General features: G+C 50.8%; 1 protein-coding gene across 11 annotated transcripts in view; it reads left to right on the top strand.

Annotated features, from left to right (window-relative positions):
- Positions 1–22947, top strand: part of ZNF618 (zinc finger protein 618) — a 197346-nt gene that overhangs the window by 108748 nt on the left and 65651 nt on the right. For 8 of the 11 annotated variants that reach the window (XM_071574249.1, XM_071574248.1, XM_071574242.1 and 5 more), the window contains exons 3-6: positions 1962–2218; positions 8201–8296; positions 11326–11403; positions 18840–18878. In XM_071574249.1, the coding sequence (XP_071430350.1) occupies positions 1962–2218; positions 8201–8296; positions 11326–11403; positions 18840–18878 (470 nt within the window). The remainder of the gene's footprint in view (positions 1–1961; positions 2219–8200; positions 8297–11325; positions 11404–18839; positions 18879–22947) is intronic. The other 3 variants (XM_071574251.1, XM_071574250.1, XM_071574244.1) reach the window with 1 other exon arrangement.

Raw genomic sequence — 22947 nt, 5'->3', positions numbered from 1 at the left:
CAGGCATTGGAATGGGCTGCCCAGAGAGGGGGTGGATTCACCATCCCTGGAGGTTTTTAACCTGAGCTTGGCCGTGGCACTGAGTGCCATGATCTGGTGATCACAGTGGGGTTGGATCAAGGGTTGGACTTGATGATCTCAGAGGTCTCTTCCAACCCAACTGATTCTATGATTGATCTGCAATTAATCCCACCCTTTTCTGATCCCTGACTGTTTTGTACTCCTTGCCTCCTCCCTGGACAGCTGCTGAGCCACTCCATCTAGGGTGAGATTGATGGGCCCTTGGGACATCCAGTAATATTTCTGTATAGATTGTCCAGTTTTCAACCACATTTTCTCTGTCTTAATTAATCTTTCTCACTTGTGAAAGCCCTGTATGAATTTGGGAGCAGAGGGGAGTGTGTGTGGGGAGGCAGGAAATGAGTGGGAAGGCAGGTCAAGGCTAATTCTCTCTGTTTAGGGCTATTAATTGTGCATTTCATTCTGCAATGAGATTGAAGGGACGAATAATAAAATATCTGGTGATAGGATGGGACTGACTTGTTTTGAAATAGCAACAACTCCATGTCTGTGTAGGAGGCTGGGCAGTAATTACTGCATGAGATTGTTCTCTTGGTTCTGCTGCTCCCTCATCCCTCTCCTCCCAGGATCACCCACGGGGCTCCTTCACCTTCAGGTGTAGTGTCTTGATTTTTCTGCCAGCTCCATAACCAGTGTCAGAACCCATTGCAGGTGTTGGTTTTCTGACATTTTAATTCATACTTTATTGTGACTTTTCAATGTTCCAAGCAATGGGATTTCCTTCTCTGTTGCTGTTGCATGATCTAATGATTGTCCATAAGTTCAGCCTATTTTTCACTTTATTTTGCCTATTCTGCCTAAAACATTTTCAAACACCTTTGGCTGTTCCCAGTGCTTACATGACCCTAAACATGTCACAGTCTTTTCTGTTTCTGGGTAGTCTAAGCTATTGCATGTTTAGTTCTTCTGATTTCTGCACAAACTGAACTAGCAATTATTTTATCTTTGCATTGCTGTTGGTGTTCATTAATAACCAGTATTAAAAACTGGGAGCCCCTAAGGGGTGGTGGGATGGTGTGTCTGGGAAAGGAGCTCCACTGGTTCCAGGTCCTGGTCTGTCATGCTCAACCCCCTTTGCCTTTTGCCACCACAGCACTTGTTGAAGTTGTTTTGCAGCTTTGAGGTGCAAAGTTTCCTTTTCAAGGGGTTTCAAATATTTGTATAGATTGATTTCTCCCATGAATTTCCAGCTTTCTCTTTCCAAGATGAAAACACATGCTATTTCCTTAATCTGCTTCTGAACACAGTGGATCTCCTCTGCCCCCATCACAGTGTCAGCCCTGATAGTTGTGTTTGTCCATAACGTGTTAGTCTCCCCAAATATCCTCATACACAAATGATCCCCTTTGATCAGCACCATAAATGTGAAATGAAGCCATCTGAGTATCACAGAATGTCAGGCTGCTTGAAGAGATGAAAGAGAGGATGCAGTGGAGGAGTGCACGAGGGTGGGGAGAGCTCCAAATCAAAATGCCAGAGAATCAGAGACTCATTTAGGTTGGAAAAGACCTTCAAGATCAAGTTGAACCATTAATCCAGCACTGAGCCACGTCCCCAGGTGCCACAGGAGAATATGGCTTTGCTTTTGTGTGTGTGGACTAGTCTTTGTGCAATGCCTGCAGGCAGGACTGCTGGACCTGTGCTCTTGGTGAAGTTCTGTGCTCTTGTTTAGGTCCAGCTGCTGCTGCTTGTGATGATGAAGGTTATTTTCATTATTAGCAAATGGTTTTGTTGCTTTTGTCTGTTACATTTGAATTTCTTCCCATGTTTGACAGACACACGTGCATAAATAACCTGCATAAACCAAGGTGCCCTGCATTGGGTCCTGGTGATGGCCAAGCAATGAGGGTTCATGTTCTCTCCTCTTTCCCCCCATGCAGGGAGTGTTTGAAGAGGAGCCCGCGGAGCCCCAAAGCAGAGGGCTCCGACTCGGTGACATCTCAGTCCTCCCCCAGTGAGGAGGCTGGAATGATGACTGAGGTGAAGGTGAAAACAGAGGTACCAGATGACTACATTGAGGAGGTGATCTGGCAGGACGACACCAAAGATTCCAAGAAGAGCATCAGCGACGGGCCCGGGGATGTGCCCGCGGAGATCTGCGTGGTCATAGGGGGGGTCCGCAACCAGCAGACACTCGGTAAGATTCGGCACAAGGCACCCGGCCTGGCTGAGCTGGCAAAATGCCAACTGCCAATACAGAGTGCCAGTCTCCCTCCTGCTCCCGCTGAGAAAAGGGAGAAAGGAAAAAAACCTGGAAACTCAAAGCAGGTTTAAACTTAAACTAATTATATCTATTTGTACAGAAAAGAGAAAATTAAAAGAAAACTACAATATGACACACACTTACACGAGTGTGCTGGTTTAAAGGTGAACCAGCAGGGGAAATGAACTCACCACGAGAGAGAGATTATAAGTCAGAGCTAAAATTTAATAAGAATATTACAATAAAAACACACACAAAAGGGAAATTGCTTTCAACTCACAAAACCCCAGCAGTATAACCCAGGGTCCTGGGGCACAAACCCAAGGGGGTTTGTTTGCCCTTGTGCTGAGACCCCTGTGGCTCCCCCAAGTCCAGAGCAAAAGGAAAAGAAAAACCTGTTGGTGCAGGCGAGGGCTGTGGTCTGGGTGAGAGCGGGGATCTCCTCCTGTCAAGGTCCTGCTGCTCCTCTGGATCCAACGAGAAGTTACCAAAGTCTTCTTACCCACCACTTATGTACCCTCAGGGAGCTCTCAGTCCCTCCCCCTGGGCGGGGACTCACACAATGGGTGATTAACTCTGGGAGCCAGGGGGTGTTGAACTGTTGATGGCCCATTGGCAGCCACGCCCCCCCCAGGCTGGGTGTGAAGGTGCCAATGACTCCCTGGGCAGCTGCTGCTAATGGTCCATTGTCCTTGGGGAATGAATAGAGGGGGTAGAATACACAGCTTTGATCACCCACACACAGTGTCAACTGGTCCCTCCTGCTCAACTAGGACAACGAGTCAGATATAACAACAATTTTCTGCTTTCCACTGAAAACAGATTCCATCACTCTACATTCATAAAGCACCCCAAAGGACACCCAGCAAGGCAAAAGAGAGAGAATAACAAAAAAATGGTTTACTTCCCTCAACTCAAATAAAATGCGAGGCAGCAGCAGCCAAGGCCACTCCAGCAGGACAGCAGCTGCCTGTCTTGCCTCTACTTCGGCCATGATGGGAACTGAGAAACTGCTCCTACCCTACTGTATTTATATCTCAGTTTTTCGTCTTCTGGTATGAAATATTTCTTTGGTTGCTTAAGTGAGGTGATGCTTGTCCTCTCTAATCTACATCAGATTATCAGGGCCTGCTAAAATTAAGGTTTACATCTAGACCTAACTAAAACTACCCCAGCACCCCCCAGTGCCCCTGGCTGTGTGTGGGGACAGGCAGAGCCTGGGGAGCTGGCCAGGACACTCAGCCCACAGTCAAGGTGCACATCAGTCTGGGGTCCTGCCTCAGGATTACTGACCTCCTGTAACTTCTGCTGTTTGCATCTGCTCACCCCCAAATGCTCAGCCAAGATCAGAAAGAAAAAGCTGATGATCTTCTTTTGGCCTGTTCAGTGACTTGTCCATCAGTCACCTGCAGAGTTGGTGCTGAGTTCTGGGCTGGTGGTGTGTTTGGCAGAGATGAGGCAATCAGGAGAAAAGCTGAGAAACTGCTGAAATGTTTTCAGGAAAGTTGCCCTGAGGAATGTGGGTGCTCTGTATAAATAATTGGATTTAGCTCAAAAGCAGGTTTTACAGGTTGCTGTTTGTTTTTCTGATCACCAGTCACGTTGTAGGAATAATTCTGACTTTGGGCTGGCTGTGGTGTGCCCCTTCCAAAACAGTGCTGCCTGTCCCCACCCCACCTCCAGCTGGGATAAGAAGATGCTTTTTCTTTTTTCCTGTGAACATCAGACTTCCCTCTCCTCCTGCTCCAGGGAAAGGGGCTTCCTGTGGGAACCTGCTAAGGCAGCACTCTGGCACTTGCCTCTGTTGGCTTTGACCTGGAGCAGGTCCCTGCAGTGTCTCTGAGACCCAAACGCAGTTGCTGATAAAAAGAAGGAAGAGCAGTTGGACCACGTTTCCTTTGAGGGCCTCAGAAGAAAGCCAGTTTGAGCTGTCCTGTGTCGTTGTTGGGGTTGGTGTGTCTTGCAGGGGGAGAGAAAAGAGATATTGACACTGGATTTTCTCCTGTTTTTTGCTTGATCATTGTCCACAGTGCTGGAAAGAAACCCAGGAGGTGTCCTTAGCTGGGGGATGTCTCTGACACATCATTGTTCTTCCTGTCCTCCTTTTCCCCACAGGACAGCCACCAAGAACAGCAGAGTGGGAGGTCACTGCTGTCTGTGCAGGGTCAGAGCAGGGAAAGCCTGAGAACTCCATAACTATTTCTGACTTAAAAATTTTAACATTTGGAGGAAATATTCAGCATATTCTCAGAGTTTTTGTGCCTCTACAGTTCTTGAGAGGTTGATGGGCAACCCTGAGAAGCATCCCCTGGTGCCCTGGGTGAGAGACCCACTGATGGGAAGCAGTGGAAGCTTCTCCTTCAGTCATGGTCACCAGCCCTTGATAAAAGCACCTGCAGGTTGGATGTTTGCTGTGCAGCAACCCCTTCTCCCCACAGCCTGTGGTGGGGTAGCAGGTCCCCTGGGAATGGTGGTTTCCTGCTGAGGTGGCTGAATTGCTGTGCACTGGGGAGGGGGTTTTGCTGTTGGCTGACTTGGGTGGAGTAGAGAGGAAGGCAGTGAGGAGCTGCTGAGGGCACTGGGTTTGTTCAGCCTGGAGGAGACAGAGGGGAAACCTCACTGGGGTCTGCAGCTTCCTCAGGGGGGCAGCTCCAGTCTCTGCTCTGTGTGACCAGGGACAGCACCCAGGGAATGGCTGGAGCTGTGCCAGGGCAGGGACAGCACCCAGGGAATGGCTGGAGCTGTGCCAGGGCAGGGTCAGGTTGGATCTCAGGGAAAGGCTCTTCCCCCAGAGGGTGGTGGGCACTGACCAGGCTCCCCAGGGCAGTGGGCACGGCCCCAAGGCTGCCAGAGCTCCAGGACGGTTTGGATGATGCTCTGGAGCACAGGGTGGGATTGTTGGGGTGTCTGTGCAGGGCCAGGGGTTGGACTGGATGGTCCTTGGTGCTCCTTTCTCCCGTCCAAACGCAGGATATTCTGTGATTCTATGTTGTCCCCATGAAGAGCGTTGGGGACAGGCTGGTGTGAGGAGGGACATGGATCAATGGACAGACACCATGGGGAGAGGGACAGAGTGATGTCCTAGTCAACAAGTGGTGGTTGAAAGCCTTATAACTGGAGAACTTCTGTCTGGAAGGGCCTTCTCAAATGAAACACACATCATACTGGTTGGTTTGTAGACTAGTGCTGGGTTTCTTTAAAGGCCCCTTGGTCCTGATGTGATGGGCAGTTGGTGGCTGATTCCTTTGTGAAGAGCCCTCTAAGTGCCCCTGTTTATTTGCTGCTCACACAACTCTTGTTTGTTGGGGAGGTGGCTCTGAAGAGCTTTTCTGTTTGGCCACCAAATCCTCTGTGTGGACAGACTGTGGTGCTGAGATATCAGCTCCTTCTGGTTTCTTGAAGTGGCTCCCAGGTCTGGTCCCCTCCATCTCCCTGCCAAAATCACACACAGGCCCCATTTCCATCACTGCACACACTGAGGTAACTCACCCAGGAAACATCACAGGATCCCAAAATAGGCTGGGTTGGGAGGCACCCACAAGGATCATTGAGTCCATCCCTCAGCCCTGCCCAGGCCCATCCCCAGAAGTCACACCCTGTCCCTCAAAGCATTGTCCAAACCCTCCTGGAGCTCTGGCAGCCTTGGGGCCGTGCCCACTGCCCTGGGGAGCCTGGTCAGTGCCCACCACCCTCTGGGATAAGAGCCTTTCCCTGACATCCAACCTGACCCTGCCCTGGCACAGCTCCAGCCATTCCCTGGGTGCTGTCCCTGCCCTGACACAGCTCCAGCCATTCACTGGGTGCTGTCCCTGCCCTGACACAGCTCCAGCCATTCCCTGGGGGCTGTCCCTGGTCCCCACAGAGCAGAGCTCAGTGCCTGCCCCTCCTCTGCCCCTGCCCAAGAAGTTGTTCCTGCACTGAGGTCTCTCCTCAGCCTCCTCTTCTCCAGCTGAACACACCAAGTGCCCTCAGTGCCCTCACACGCTGCCCCTCCAGGCCCTTCCCCATCTTCCTTTCCCCCTTTTTGGCCTCTTAAGGTCTTAATATCTTTCTTACATTGTGTCCCCCAAAACTTCCCCCCCCCCCACCCCATTGCAGGTGAGGCCACCCCAGTGCAGAGCAGAGCAGGACAATCCCCTCCCTTGGATCCCACGCCCTCTGCCCCTCTGGCCACTTCATCTGCTGTGCTGGAGCTGCCAAAGGGCTGAACTGCTGGTGCCACTGGTGCCTCCCGACTCCAGAGCAAAGACTTCATGCTCTGTATTGCTGTTCACCAGCACTTCCAGGAGTTTTGTCCCTGCAGCCTTTCTCGTGGTGTGCTCTGAGCCCTGTGTGTAAATCATTTCTGCTGTGCAGACAGGGCAGGCTCTGGTAGGTTTTATTCACCTTCACTGGGGAACTGAGATTGGAGGTGTCGAAAGTGGTTGCTTTTTATAGTAATTGCTGAGGAAGTGGTGAATTGGGTGTGAATGAATCCCTGTCCCCTGCTGGAATTGCTGCCCCCCAGACTCTCCTTCCAGGGGGTGCTGGTTAAACGGGGGATGTGCTGTCTGAGCCAGGACCAGGGTGCCAAAGGCTGAGGGCACAGGTGGCCCAGTGACAGCTTTCCTGGGGCTCAGCCTCAGGAGTTGGCTGAAATACACACTGCAAGATTTATGTCTCTTTTCTGAGTCACATCTCCTCAGGAGCCTGCTATATTTATATTTTCAGTTGTTACTTGGAGCAATTTATAACAGGGATTCCCAGCTTAGTTGCTGCTATTCCCTTGCAGTGTTTTCATCACATTAGGCCTTGTGTCTGTTGCCTCCTGTTTGCTTACACAGGCACATGTCTCTTGCTGCACTTTGGACTTCTCCAGGCTGTTTCCATCCTTCTGGAGCAGCCCAAACCCTGTGGTGGCTGAAGTGGCTGCAGTGGAGCAGGATGGGTGGTGACAGTGGTCACGGTCCCCCAGCTGAAGAGCTGATGCTCTCTGTGGCTTTGGACCATTTCCCTTTCAGCTGCTTTTCCACAGTTCTTGCACTCCCATGGGATCCCTCTTTAGCATCCCAAGCAGAGAAAGCCAGTGGAGAGGTTGGCTCTTACCTGGATCCAAGTCAGCAGCTGCTGCTGCAGCTGTGGATGACCCTGCACCCACCTGTGCCCCCATGGTCCCCCTGGGTCTCCCTGTCCCAGTGGGTGTTCCTGCCCTACACAAGCTCAGAGATTCCATATTTTCCCTTCTTTTCTCCTTTCCTCTTGCATCCCTCACACCCTGGCCCCAGGATGTTACTCGGGGCAGGGGAGACAGAGCACATGGATGTTATTCAGGGCAGAGAGGCAGAGGAGTCCCACCATGGAGCTGCCTGGAGAGAAGAGGAAAAGCAAATGGCACGTGTGTTGTAAATCGGGAGAAAGGTGGGGAGACTGTTGGTCAGATGTGGATCATTTCCTAAATTGGGAATACCAACAGGTCAGTCTGCATTTTGGAGGACTAGTTATTGGTGAGCTGATCGGGACAGGTTTTATCCAAGACTACTTAAGGTCTCAGTCTTGGCTGTTCTTTATGAGAAACATTTTGGAGAGGACTTTTCAAGAAAGCATTCAATCAGAAATGTTTCTGATGCAGAGTGAAGAATTGAATCCTTCTGCTTTGACACTCTGTCTCACATGCACAGGCTGGGTTCGTGCCGTGGTGCTGATGCTCAGTTGCTGAGCTGCTCAGCATAAGGAATTCAAGAGCATTTTGGATTCTCCCTGGTGAAGTAAAATAGTGCTGCAGAAGCCTTAAGAAATTCTGTGTGACCTCTGACATCTTGTTAGCAAGTCACAGGGCAGATGGGGCTTGGAAATTTTTAATAAGCTTCAGCCATCATTATTCTTTGGAAATGCATCCACTTTAAGGGCTTTTTTCTGATTTCTCTTTGCACAATTTAGATGGAAAAGCAGTGGAACGTGGCTCTCCTGTTGGACATACACGCAGTCGCTATTCAGGGACGTGGATTTTTGACCATGCCTTGAGATACACGGCCGGTATGTGATGGAAGGATGTGAAAGGCTAACCAGGGATCAGGGAGCAAGGGAAAGCACTGGATGCAACAGGTGTGTTGCCCAAATTCCAGCTGCGAGGCTCAGGAAAAGCCTGGCACCAACTAACCAAAAACCTTCCCCATGTCCCCTCCTACTACAACCTGCATGACACATCCTGATGTGGACAAAGCCCACGGCCATGGTGGTGTCCAAGGCCACATGGGTGTGTTCTTTTCAGGGCCTTAACACACAGTGAGATTTTTTTTCCTCCACTTCATCTTTCCTACACTCTTATAACGTATTTTTTGTGGCAAAAACTTCTCACACCCCTTTCTCCAGTGTGAGGATCTGTGTGCTCAGCACACAGTTGTGGCTGCTGAGTTGTCTCTCAGAGCCTGCAGGACTTCAGGTCTGTGACACCTCCCTCACACCCTCCACACACTCACGTCCTCCTCAAGCTCTACCATCCACAGGTAGGAGGTGGGTGAAGATGCCCCTCTTGAGCTGACTCCAGCTTTCCCTGGGTTGTCTTTGAGGCCTGGTTGCTTCATGGCATCTGCACAAAAGCCAAGGAACAGGTGGTCCCTCTCCTGCCTCAGTTCCTGCCCCTGCTTTCCAGCACAGCCCTGGCACAAGGGCTGCAGCACCGTTTGGGTTCACATTGGAGAGGGAAGACACTGCACAGTTACCTGGACAGGTGATGCTCTTGGAGAGCTTCTGCACAGCCCAACACATTGATGTGCCATAGGCTCCATCCAGAGGAAGGGGGAAATGTAAGAAAAAATAGGGGAAAAAATTCAACCTAGAGCCCCTCACTGTGTTTGACCTGTTTTCATAGACTCATATACCCATAGAATGCTTCAGACTGGAAGGGACCTGACCATGGGCAGGGACACCTTCCCCTAGCCCAGGTTGCTCCAAGCCCTGTCCAACCTGGCCTTGGACACTCCCAGGGATGGGGCAGCCACAGCTTCTCTGGGCACCTGTGCCAGGGCCTCACTGCCCTCACAGGGAAAAATTCTGGAAGGAATATCCCATCTAACCCTGTCCTCTGGCAGTGGGAAGCCATTCCCTGTGTCCTGTCCCTTCATTCCTTGTCCCAAGTCCCTCCCCAGCTCTCCTGGAGCCCCTTCAGGCCCTGGAAGGGGCTTTAAGGTTCCCTGGAGCCTTCTCTTCTCCAGGTGAACCCCCCCAGCTCTCCCAGCCTGGCTCCAGAGCAGAGGGATCCAGCCCCGTGATCAACTTAGTGGCCTCCTCTGGACTTGCTCCATCTTCTTCCAGTGCTCCATGCGCAGCCAGTGCTGTGTTGGGATGTGGGTGGGCATCAGTCACGTTCTGCTGGTGCTCAGCTGCCCCTCAGCTGTGCCCAGGGCTCCTGCTGGCAGGGCCCAGAGGGGTAAGTGCTCTCCCCTGCTGGCGGTGCAGCTCCTGGGCTCCAGCTGGAATAGTTTTCAGGAAAGAATTGGGAAGGTTGGTGATGGATGTAATCAGTCCTTGAGCGTGGAAAATCCACACTGAAATGCAGGATTTCACTTAGGAAGGGCTGTGTGCAGTGAGCACAGGTGATGACTGCCCATGTATGTGTATCTGGAGAGAAAATCCAGTGAGCTCTGACAATAAAAATGCTCTGGAGCAGAGCAGACCCAGCAAACTGCCTGTGCTCTCAGTGGGTCTGAGTGTTCTCTCAGGTGTGTGCTCTGGTGTATCCGACTGTGGCAAATGGCCTCTTTCAGCATCAGTGACAAAGGAGCCTCCCAAGCTCCCAAAACATTCCTGAGTGATGCCAGCAGTGATGGACAGGGAATTCAGGGCTGGTATAGACTGAAAGAAGGGTGGTTTTCTTCCCATGGGTATAACATGTTCAAACAACACCTTGATTTTGTTCCTGGCAAGAGCTCACTTGAGTAGTGCCAGGTAAGTTCTGGTGTGAAATGCTGTTTGGGAATGTTTATTTGGAGGTGTGTGTGACTGTTTTGTTCTTGTCTGTGGCTCATCCCTGAGCTTTGCTGTTTGGCATGGCCAGGAAAGGATTATTTCAAGATTGTGTGAGGAAGTGTCCATGGAAGTGAAACTCTGCATTCATTCACACCTAATCATATTCAGCCCTGTTTTCTCTCACCTCCTGTTCTGTAAGTGCTGCTCTTGCCCTCCCAAAGAGCATTGAGGGGATCCCAGTTCAATAACTGCTGGTGGACAGCTAAGAAATGCAGTGCATTGTGCAAATGAGACCTTGGGAGGTGTATTCATAGCCTGTCCACCAGAGTGGAGTGGGGAAAAAAAGAGATTGAATCAACTGAAATAACAAATCTGAGGAAATTTCTGTCTGCCTGTTCAATAAACAGAAGAGCTGAAATCCAGGGCATAATTTCATCATCACAAATGGTTCTCCCAGCTCTGCTCCTCTGGTTTCATTTCAAATGACTGTTTGCAGATGTGTGTTTTCTGGAATTAGAGACACAAACTGAGAAGAGAGACTACTGTGGTCATGTGCTTTTCCTTAAAAAGGGCAAAAGTTCTATTTGTATCTATTTGGTTTCCTCTGGGTGGATATTTACCAAATCTCTGTGGGTTTCTTGGGAAATTTGTACATTGTGCATTTCTTGAGAAATTTTGAAAACTCGTTGCCTCCAGATAAAATATTGCCTTCCTTTTTCAGTTGAAAGGCTTTTTTTCCCAGTTACGAGGAACTTACTGAAAAGTAATTCAAGGTTATTTCTGTCCATAGGAAACATTAGTCATTATTATAAAATTATAAGTCAGGCTATTTTGAGAGTGGCACTTTCACATTAGCAAAGTTGAAAAGATACTCTGAAAATGTAAGTTCAGGGTAATATGCCAAGGAATCTTAAATAAGGCTGAAGAAAGAATAGAATCTGGGATAGTGATTTCCTGCATTTATCTCCATGAACCTTCCAAAAATGACTTTGCTGCAAACTGCATTCTTTTGCCCACAGTGTATGGATCAGTGTGCAGGGAGGCTGTTTTTCCTCATCTAATATGGTGATGTATTTCTTCTCTGTCTTGTTTTTCAGGATCTTATGAGTGTGGAATATGTGGGAAGAAATACAAGTATTACAACTGTTTCCAGACCCACGTGCGAGCACACAGAGGTATCTCACTGCTCAGATCTTTGGGGATCCTGGGGAAATTTGCAGGTTCAGGGTCAGGATGGATCTCAGGGAAAGGCTCTTCCCCCAGAGGGTGGTGGGCACTGACCAGGCTCCCCAGGGCAGTGGGCACAGCCCCAAGGCTGCCAGAGCTCCAGGCGGGTTTGGATGATGCTCTGGGGGACAGGGTGGGATTGTTGGGGTGTCTGTGCAGGGCCAGGGGTTGGACTGGATGGTCCTGGTGGGTCCCTTCCAGCTCAGGATACTCTGTGATTTTATGTCTATTTTCAGGAAGGTCTTGAAGGTTTCTCTGCTGCTTCCCTGGTCACCAGTAAAGCATCTTTGGGGTGGCCCTCTGAGAGGATAAACTTTGGGGTTGTTCAAAGCTTTGTGTCTCTCTCCTCCAGTGATATTTCTTCCAAGCTCAGGAGCAGCTCCTGTGTTTGATGCAGTATTTATTGCACAGGACTCTGGGGGACATCGCTGTGTGCTGGGGGAGCTGCAGATGCCACAGTTCCTCCTGGCACAGCCCAAGTGGTGCCAAGGTGTGCTTGGCATCTCCCTGTGGCACTCTGCATTCCTGCCCCGCCAGGGTCACATCCATCCCGGATAAGTCAGGATGGGAGGATATAAAGTCAGATATTTGCATTGCAAATGCTGGTTTTTTATGTTAACATCAGAATGCTCTGTGAGCTCCCCCCTTGGCCCTGCTGGCAGCTGAGGGCACTGCCCAAACACACTGTGGGGCTGAAATCACAGAATCACAGAATCGATTGTGTTGGAAAAGACCTCCGAGATCATCAAGTCCAACCCTTGGTCCAGCTCCAGTCCCTTTACCAGATCATGGCACTCAGTGCCACGGCCAAGCTCAGCTGAAAAACCTCCAGGGATGGGGAATCCACCCCCTCTCTGGGCAGCCCATTCCAATCCCTGAGCACTCTCTCTGCAAAGAAGTTTTTTCTGCTCTCCAGCTTCAATTTCCCCTGGCAGAGCTTGAGCCCATCGTGCCCCCTTGTCCTATTGCTGAGTGCCTGGGAGAAGAGACCAACCCCCAGCTGGCCAGAACTTCCCTTCAGCAGGAAGGCAGGAATGGCTTTATTTGCATTTTCTGTAAAACTGGACAATTCCATGTTGCTTATTGGCAGAAATGTGAACGTTTGTGGTGCTTTGTACAAGTTTGTAGGATTTGGAGAATTGCATATCTGAAATACCAGAAGAACAGGGGCTGAAAAGCACCTCCTGAGCCTTTCAGGGGGTTTATTTGCTGTCTCCTGAGGTGAGCTCTGAAGTTTGTATGTCAGGCTGGCAGGAGCATCTGCTCGAGCTCCTCAGTTCTAACCAGCAATGTCAGTACACCTGGAATGTCTAAAGGAGCGTGAAGGGAACTGCCAGTGAAAAGTTTGAAAATCCAGGGATAATGAAGGCTAATGCAATATTAAATTTTAAATGCATAAACTCTCAGGAGCCAGCACATGCCCAGCTCAGAAGGGAATGTGTGTCCTTAATTGCTCAGTTTGTCCCAGTCCCTCACACATCCCTTACCTGCCTCTCCCTCCCGTGCTGTGCAGGGTCACAGAGCTGCCTCTGTGCCCTCACATACACCCAGTTGTTTTTCACTACTGCTATTTCTTCTCTAAATATCAACAAAATTCCTGAAAGTCCTTCAAATGTAACTACCAAGTAGCTTCACTCTGCAGCTCAAGGAAAAAAAATCCCTAAAATAATAGGGGTGTTCTTTGCCATTACACCACAGCATTGCAATAGTTTTGCAATAATAATTGTAGTATTTAAAGAATTGCTTTTATTTTACTTCTCTTCCCCAAGCACTCTGGGATCTTTAATTTGGCATGAATTTTAGGAGTTAAATTAGTATGAGATCACCTCCTAGTGTGTGATCAAATTGATTTGTATTTAGTTATGTTTTGATAATGAAATTAAGCTATATATTAAATTACCTGGGTGCATCACCCTGTACGATTGATATCCACAGTTTGACAGGAGCTCAGTGGAGGTATGACTATTGCTCTCAAAGCCTTTGTCATGGGTAGTTGTAGATGGAAATTTTCAAAATTTGGCAAGTGGAAATCTATCAGTGATTTTCACATCAGTGGTGGAGAGGCAGAATTTATATATACTTAGAAAATGCTTTATGTTGCTGTAAATGGATGCATGTAGTAGTAACATTTAAAGTGCATTTGCATTGCCTTAAGACAATAAAAATCCAAATGAGATGTTTATTCTTCAGCAAGAAATCGACCTGCAAATGTGATGCAGCTCTGTAAGTGGGATGTTCCCAGGCACAGATCTGAGCTGCAGGAAAAGCAGTGGGACAGTGTGTGACCTCCTGCAGAGGAACAACCTGCCAGAGACAGGGCATGTACAGGATGGCTTGGAAAGGAAGGAGGGATTCCCTAGGGGAAAGCTCTGTGTTGTATTATCCAGTGAGAGCTGCACATGGTCTCTACCAGGAACAGTGCAGGAATAGCATAGGAAGGGCATTTTTGTGAAAGATGCTTTTATTGCTCCACTTCATGGAGGAGGAGTGGCTGGTGCTGCCCCGTGGTGACAAAGGTGGGGGTGACACTGCCCTGGGGGTGTCACTGCATGTTCTCACTGTGCATCTCCAGCCTGTGTCTTGGATAAAGTGCCAAGGCCCTGGCAATCCAGCCCTCCCAGGGCAGCTTTCCTCGAAGCACTGGAATGTGAGCTCCCTTGGCCCATTAAGTGCAGTTAATCAGCTGCCAGAAACTCAGATCCTGAATCCTTCAGCTGTTTCTTTTTCCTGGGCAAGGGAGAAGCTTGCACTGGCAGGACCTGGCATTCCCTCTTTGCAGGATGGATTTTCTGAGTGTCACCTGTGGTTTCCCCAAGGTCTGAGCCCCCCATCACTCCTGGAACATCTGCCTTTCCTGAAGGTTGGACTGGGAAACTCCCCAGCTCAGCAAGAGTAGGGGATCAAACTTAGGCCCCTCTTTCTTCTCTTTAGGATCTTCCTTCCAGGCTTTTTGGGCATTCCAGCAGAAGTCCCTGCAGTTTGGGGTTTGCTGAAGGACACACCCCTTCCCCCTGAACAGTCCCCTGCTCTCTGCTTCCTTCTGGGACTCCGGTGTCACCAGTGGGCCTTGGCCAAGCTCTGGGCTGATCCTGCAGATGGACAGAGCAGGTGACACCCATGGGGGAGCAGATCAACTGGAGCTGGTCTGGTTTGGGCCTTTGGGGCAGAACAAAACGTCTGTCTCTCCAGCACCACTGTTGCCACTCAGTGGCACAACATCTTGCCCTGGGATGGGAGGTTTTGAGGTCTCCAGCTGTTCTGCTTTGACCTGGGTTATTTCTGAGCTGGTTTTTGTGTGCAGTGCCCACTGTGGAACTGTGGCAGGACAGCCTGGGGCTTGTGGCCAGTGTGAGGGAAGGTCTGTTGCCCTCTGCTGCAGTGGGTCTGTCCTTGTCCACCCAGTGCAGAACTTCAATGTCTTCTCATCCTTTGTACTGTTCAGTTCCACATGAAAAGTCTTGTGCTGGCGACACCATGTTTTCCTTTGCAATGAGCATTTTTTTGAGAAATTTTCTAGGGTTTATTTTTATAACCTCACCTGCCTCCTCTTAGCTCTCCATGGCAGACAGGCTGTGTTCTTTAGGCTCATTTCTTTTCTTGTCTGCCTTCAGCAACAGGGGAGTTTATATTGCAAAAAAGGGCATTTTCTTAGTTTATTGAGCTTTCCCTGTGGTGCTCAGCATTGGCTGGAGAATTTCAGGCAGCAGTTGATCTCCTGCCACTTTGCAAGTGCAAAGGGCTGAGGCAGCTCTGGTTTAGGATGTCAGGATGGTTTAGTTCCCATTCTGCTTTCCTCTGAAAGCTGAGATGCAGGCATGGAAATCCCCATGAAGAAATGTAGGTAAGAAATTTCCTCACTACATTTTATCAAGGAAGAAAGGACAAAGTTGTGTTCCTTCCCCTTTCACCTCCCTGAAACACACCAGTAAATTAAAAAAAGAGACCCAACAGCCAAAGTTATGTTGTGGAGCTGAAAGGCTCCTTTGTGAGCTGATCCCTGCAGGATCGTGGCTCCTTCCTCCTTCCTCCTGCCGAGTTCAGCTGGAGCAGAGGGGCTGTGCATTCCTGGTGCCCATGGAAGGCTCTGTCCCCACTGTTACTGCTTCGCCTACACACAACCCAGGGCTTAAAAATGTTTTGCTTACAGTGCTTTTATTTTAGCTGTGTGGGGTTTTTCAAGTCATTAAAAGATTTGGATTGCCTTCAGGAGTTAGTCAGCTAGAAAGTTCTGCTTTGTACGGTTGGGTCGTGTTCGAGCAACATGAGCAGCAAAACATCCGCATGTTTTGAGTCAGGAAAATTATTTCACTTTTAGATAACTCAGAAAAAAATGGCAGAAATTGCTTTATTAGACTTTCAAACAGTAAATTTATAAACCTCTGGGCTGAGGCCAAGCAAAGGAGATTTGTACCCAAAGGAGAATTCTTCAGAAAGCAAAGAAAGAAAATAGCAAGGCTCGAGTTTAACTCTCGCAGGATATCTCGCCTCTGGCCCAAGAATTGGTGGAAGTTCTCTGTTTCCAGATAAGCTTTTCTGGGCAGAATGATGATTTTGCTCAAGTTATTTTCCATTATTTTTTATTTACATTATTTAGTCCTTGCATTGCCCCCCTCCAAAGCCATCAGCTCCCTCCTGTGTCCTCCCGGCGTGGCTGTCCCAGCCAGGGCTGAGGTGCCCTCACCAGAGCAGATGCTGAATGCACTGCCTGGGACTGGTTTCTTCAGGCCAAGTCTCCAGTTTCACCAATTGTTAAAAAGCTTTTGAAAGCCTTTAAAGTTTCAGATTAATGTTTTCCAAGAATGGGTTCTACTCCATGCAAAAAATATGAAAAGGAAGATGACTCATTCCGATGGTGAATATGGAAAAATGCTTTTTTCCAAGGCACACATTTTTGGAGGCTGAGAGAGAGCAGCTCTGTCACTGAGCACATTTGGAGGTGTGAAGTAGAAAATAAAGAGTGCAATAGCCATGCCTGAGGAGAGTGTTCCTGACCTGTAGAAAGTTGGGGTTCCTTTGTTTGCTCATCTGCTACTGAAAAATCAGAGGGTTTGGGGAGGTCCTTTGCCCTCTGCTCTGCATCCCAAGATCCAACTTTTCCTGTGCACATTTCCCAGTCTGCAGCAGATACTCATTGTCTTGGGACACAGGAGTTGCTTGCCTGTTTTCCAGCTCCCCTGCCCACCTCCCCACTCTTACTGACTTCTGCAACTTTCTCAGAAATTGGTCTTTTATTTCAGAGCTGTAATTACTTGGTCCCAGCCCAAAGGTGATGCAGAGTGGGTGGACAGGGGATTTTTGGTTCAGCGTTTTTAATTCATGAAGACTACTCTGTCTTTTGACTAAGTAACAACATTTCCTGGTGCAGTTCCAAAACAGCTGCTCCTTAAACCTTTGTGTGTTGTCTGATTCTTGTTAAATTTGACTAAAGTACTTTTTAAAGCTATTTGAATAGTGCATATTTTTTATGGTGTATTTATGCCGTTGCCTGTGAATGCCAGGACAGCACTTTGCAGAAATCCATTGTGGCATAGCTGCTTTTCCTTGAGTGATAGGTGGGAAATCAAACAAGGAGCAGCTGTGGAAAAATCCAGGGCTTTGCTGTCGAGGTTCTGCATCTGATACTGAAGCTTTCTGATCTGGCCCCTCAGCTTATGAAATTGTGCCAAATTAATATCGCTGCCTAGAAAAATGATCTAATCAGGCAGGTTAATCAAGTAGAAATGTACAAATTCACAAACCCACAATCGTTTGTTTGTATTATTTTTAAGAAATAGGGAAATTAAATGCAAACAGTGTTCATTACTTAAGGTTGCACCTTTTAAATTCAAAAATGCTGTGCCATTCTGCAGCTGTGGTTTCCAGAGCAGGGCAAGCATGATTCCAAGAGACATATGGAATATTTTGCAACGTAGTTATGTTATTAGATAATGTGACATACAGTACATGCAATTTAGGATGAATATGAAACACTTCAAAATGGCTTGGAAATCCTAATCGTTTATGATCCTTGACTTGTAACTTTGGGTTTTGTTTTCCAGCTTGTAGCTTTGCCCATTGCATTCATTTAGGGCTTGAACGTGATCTCTCCTCTGTGCTTCTTGCAGTCCCACATGCCACGGTGGAGGGAGCTTTTTCTCCCATCTTTCCACATCCGTTTTCAGTAGGACCAGGATAGCATCACCCTGGGGCATGTCCTGGCCTGTATCCCACAGTGGCTTTGCCATCCCTGTGGAGGGGAGGCTGAGCTGGGTGCTCTCTTCACTGCTCACTGTTCTGGCTGACAGCTCTTGCCCAGAAACTGCCTGTTGGAGCAAGTCCAGAGGAGGCCACAGGGATGCTCGGAGGGCTGGAGGATCCTCCTCTGCTCTGGAGCCAGGCTGGGAGAGCTGGGGGGGCTCACCTGGAGAAGAGAAGGCTCCAGGGAGACCTGAGAGTCCCTTCCAGTGCCTAAAGGGGCTCCAGGAGAGCTGGAGAGGGACTTGGGACAAGGGATGGAGGGACAGGACACAGGGAATGGCTTCCCACTGCCAGAGGGCAGGGATAGATGGGATATTGGGAAGGAATTGTTGGCTGTGAGGGTGGGCAGGCCCTGGCACAGGTGCCCACAGAAGCTGTGGCTGCCCCATCCCTGGAAGTGTCCAAGGCCAGGTTGGACAGGGCTTGGAGCAACCTGGGCTGGGGGAAGGTGTCCCTGCCCATGGCAGGGGGTAGAATGATATGAGCTTTAAGGTCCCTTCCAGCACAAGCCAGTCTGTTATTCTATTAATTAAGCACCTGCGGGATTTCAATAACGCTTCAGCAGCAATTAGGAAGCTGATGGTCATGAGCTCCATTAACGGCTGCGGGACGGGTGGGATGTGTCAGTGCAGTCCATACACGGCTCCCGCAGGGCCGGGGCAGGGGCAGAGCCGGGGAAGGGGAACCGGGCAGGGCTGGGGGACCGGGCCAGGCCGGGGCAGGGTGACCGGGCAGGGGCAGCAGGACCGGGCAGGGTGACTGGGCAGGGGCAGCAGGAGCGGGCAGGGTCCGGGCAGGGGGACAGCCCCCTTGGGACTCCCTGGGCCCCTCAGAGCGGGTCCCTTCAGCCACCCCATGCCGGCCCCAGGTCCCAGTGACAGCCCGGGAGCCGGAGCCCCGCACCGAAGGGCCAGGCTGGACAGGGCTTGGAGCGACCCGGGCTAGGGAAAGGTGCCCGTGCCCCTGACAGAGGTGGGGCGGGAGGGGTCCCCTTTCACCCTGAACCAGCCTGCGGTTCTGTGACCGCGGGCATTTGCGGTTTAACAGCGAGCCGTCGTCGGCCCTGCAGCCCGGAGAGCCCGTGAGGGAGCAGGGCGAGCGGGGCGGCGCTGGGCCCCAGGCTAAGCGCGGCTCTTTCTCTTTGCAGACACCGAAGCTGCCTCAGGGGAAGGAGCCTCACAAGGCAGTAAGTACAGCGGGGCGTGCCGGGGCCGCGGCTGGGACGGCAGGGCTGGGGGGGGTCCCAACCCAGAGGGTCCCGCACGCCGAGACCCCCCGGGCCGGGGCGGAGACGGGGCGGGCGGGGCAGTCCCGCGGGCGGCCGGCAGGGGGCGGGCCCGGCGCGGACATGGCGGCGGCGGGGCGGGAACGGGAGCGGGAGCGGCCCATGGGGCGGGGGCCTCTCAGGGCATGGCCGCGGCCACGGCACGGCAGCCTCTCAGGGCTCGGGGGTCCCGTCAGGGCTCGGGGGTCCCGTCAGGGCTCGGGGGTCCCGTCAGGGCTCGGGGGTCCCGTCAGGGCTCGGCAGCCCCTTGAGGGCTCGGGTGCCCCTCAGGGCACTGCAATCCCTCACGGCTCGGGGTCTCCTCACGGCCTGGAGCCCCTCAGGCCTCGGCAGCCCCTCACGACCCAGCAGCCCCTTCAGGGCTCGTGTGCCCCTCGGGGCTCGGAGTCCCCTCACCGCCCGGGTGCCCCTCACGGCCCGGCAGCCCGCGCGGGTCTCCCCCGAGGGAATTAATTTTGGTTCTCAGGGAGCCGCAGCGAGGGCACCACGGTCAGAGCTCCCACTCCTCACCCCCGGAGCGGGCAGGGCCCTGCTGGCCTCTCTGCAGCGGCATCCACGCCTTGTAGGAGTTTGAAACAATAAAGTTACACCTTAGCAGAGTGTGCTCTGTGGGCAGAGCCGGCCCAGTGCTGAGCACAGAGGGCATGGAACAGACTCATGGTCCCTGTGAGGGGCGATGGGGAAAGGGGAGCCAGGCAGTTCCCAGCGACAGGAGAGCCTGGAGATAAAGGGCATCAAACGGGAAGCAGAGAGGTTGAGGCTGTGCTGGAGGAGAAGCCTCCCCCGTGCTGTGGAGCAGCCTCTCCAGAGGTTGTGTCCTGTATCCTTGAGGGTTCCTTCCCACAGCCAGCCTGGATAAGGTCCCAGGTCACCAGGACTGAACTCAGTGCAGACACAGCTGTCATCAGGTCAGACCAGAGGCCTCCTGAGGTCTCTGCTCATCTGGGGTTTGCTGTGCTCATGTTAGGTGGGAGTCACAATTCCCACTGGAAAGGTAAGTGACCAACCTTGGTGGTTACAGAGGGCAGCTTGGAAGCACCAAACTTACCCTAGGTGGGTATAAAAATGTTAGATAAAGAGTAAAAAGTAATAATTGAGAAGTACAACCAGGCCACCCTTTTTGAGCCCTTTCTTTGGCCCATTCTGTGATAGGTGAACAATTGGCATTAACATGGGAGAGTCTCGATTTTCTGTGTGCAAAAGGAAGCAGGACTGACTTCACTGCAGGTGGGGATGAAGATTCTCAGCCCTGAGCCGAAACATCTCAGTAGCAACCAGCCCTCACACGGTGTGTGCACACAGTGTACCTGCTCACAGGGCAGCTGGGCTCTGCAGCTGAGCCTTCCCCTTTCCCTTGGCAGTGCCCAGCTCTGTGCAGTGCATGGAGCCTCCTGCCCAGGCTGTCACCTCCTTTGGGGTCTCTATTTCAGTCACTGCTCTGTTGCCCATTGGTGTTTCCCTAATCCCGAGGCTTTCCAGGCTCATCTCCTGGCTCCCCTGCTTTGCATTTTGATGGTGGGCACTGCTGTGTTCTGGGCCAGGCTTTGTGCATTCTGGGCTTGCTGTTTGAGTATTGAGTGTAGTGTACTTTTAGCCAGAGCCTGGGAGCTACCCTGTTCAAAGAGATGAGTTTTTTCTGTAAATCAGCTTCTCCCCCTTCCCTTCCCATTGTTGTGGGAACTTTTTTGGCTGAGAAGGATAGGACAGAGTGAGGTGTGAAGAGTAAGAGGGGAAAAGACATACAGGCTCCTGCTTTTGCTGTGTAGGCAAACTCCATGCCATTGGAGCCATGGAAGGATTTCTGTGGACATAGATGACTTTTCTGTGGTGGCTGCATCGTGGGGAGAGGGGACGACAGGCAGGAGTCTCAGCTGCCGAGCAGCTGCTGCTGGGAACAGTGGAGACAGAGCAGGGAGCAGTAAGAGAGGCAGGAACTGCTTCCATCTCCATGAAGGGTGGTCCAATTCCAAACCTGTCCCCAGTACAGGGATTACTGCCCCCTCCTTTTTACCTGCCACACTCACTGCTATCTCAGAATAGTCTCATCTAGCTAAAAATGCTGGGGGTAAGACCAGGCCACCTGATAGTGAGTGGTGGGGTGGGGAACAGGGCAGGAGGATCCACCCCAGCCATGCCCCTCTGGAGGGACAGCCCACACATCACCTGTCTCAGCTCGGCCGGTGCTGCTCTGCCTGAGTACAGATGGTTGGAATTTCCTGGCCAGGTCATCTTCCTCCTCCCTCCCTGCTGCTGCAGTGGAAAAGCTCAGCTGTCCTTTCTTCTCCCTGCGCCTTCCCCTTTGGGGCTGGGTTAAATCCCTGGCCTAGCCTGGTTGCTTCTGCACGTCTCTTCTCCTTTTTCCACTCAATGGCTCTCTTGTTTCCTTGTCAGTCTGTTTGCTTCCGATATATTTTAGGAATTTTTTATTTATCTTTCCTTTCCTGCTATTTTTGTTTTGCCTGCTGCTCCACTGCAATTCCTCTGTGACCCGATTTGGCTCTTTACACCCTCCCTGTTACAGACATCTGTATTGTTCAAATCTTCCTCTGCTATTTCTGTCTCATTGGGAGCCTCTACATTCATGGTCTCTGCAGGGGTGGTTTGCTGCCCTCTTCCAAAATTTCTCAGCATTTAAGGGACACAGCAAGATCTTGTTTTCTCTCATGTGCTTCTCTCTGGGGCATGTATTGCATCCATCCTGAACTCTGTGGGTGAGGAGTCTCGTGACCAGCAGTGGTTCCCTGGTCTTAGTTCACAAGTCTACAACTGCAGGGTTGAAAGGCTGTGTGGGTTTTCTCCATGGGGACTTTCTGAAGCCACCTGTTACTCACAGCCCCAGCACTCACCTACAAAGTGTTGGTGAAGGCAGCCTGTGTGTCGGGTGAGGAGACACCTCAGCTGGTCCCAGCCCAGCTCTGGTGGCAGTGACCTGTGCTGTGCTCCCAGGACTTACCCCAAGCTCAACCAGCTCTGTTTGGTTTTGGGAGGCAGAGTTGGGTGTGAGAGTGAGCCGTGCCTGGGCTGTGAGGAGGATGAGGTACTGACCTGGTGGGTGAGGCTGTGCTGTGACGTGCCCTTGCCTTCAGGCCCAAAGGCATGGGGTAAGAAGGGGCTGCTGCAGGAAAGGCTGTCCTGGCATTTTTTTTCCCCTGGAAAGAGGGGAGCCATGGGGCAAGCTGGAATGGGGCTGAGGCCTGTTTTTTTGTTTGCTGCCTGCTTAAAGAGGAGACAGTGGTGTTTAGACTTTCCATCTGGGAGAGCACTTTGAAGACTCCTTTGATGAAAAGCTGTTGCATTTAGAGTTGGTTATTTTCAGCCTCTGGGGTTTTTAGTCTATAGATTGTGATTCTGGGACTCCCTTTATTATTTGGGACCCATTGTTGAAGATGCACCACAGCTCTGTGGTACTGAGAAGAGGATGTGCTCATGGGGACATGGCTACATGGCTTTGGGAGCTTCTTTCCTGGCCTTGGCTCAACGTCCAAGACCAGAATTCCCACATGTAAAGAGAAGAAAACAATGCAACCCACAGTGCTAATGTGTTAATGAAGGGACTTGTCTGACTGCTGCCAGCTTTGACTGGCAGAGAGGAGGAAGAGAGGAGAGAGATTTTGAAAAAAAACCCCTGTCTATTTGATATTTTTCCTAGCAAGGGGTGGTCTGTTTGACATCCAGGTCACTGACTGTTCCTGTAGAAGAGTCTGGCCATCTTTTCTGAGATGCTCATATGCCTCTGTGTTTTGCTCTGGACTTTGGGAAGTGCTCAGGAAGGTGTTAGGGGCTAGATCTGTGCCATAATTTTCTATAGAAATTCCAGTCATGTTTGGCCCGAACAGTCTCCCTCCTGCTGCTCAAATACCACAGGAAATTCTTGGCAACTGGTCAAGTCTCTGAATAAACCTGGGGTAAGGGGGGGTCCAAGGCCCTGTAGCAGCACTTGTGGCCTGAGCAGGTGTTTCCTCCATGCCAG

Source organism: Pithys albifrons, chromosome 20 (genome assembly GCF_047495875.1).
Source record: "Pithys albifrons albifrons isolate INPA30051 chromosome 20, PitAlb_v1, whole genome shotgun sequence".
Taxonomy (NCBI): domain Eukaryota; kingdom Metazoa; phylum Chordata; class Aves; order Passeriformes; family Thamnophilidae; genus Pithys; species Pithys albifrons.
Note: the sequence above shows the minus strand (reverse complement) of the source record. Positions and strands in the feature narration are given on the sequence as shown.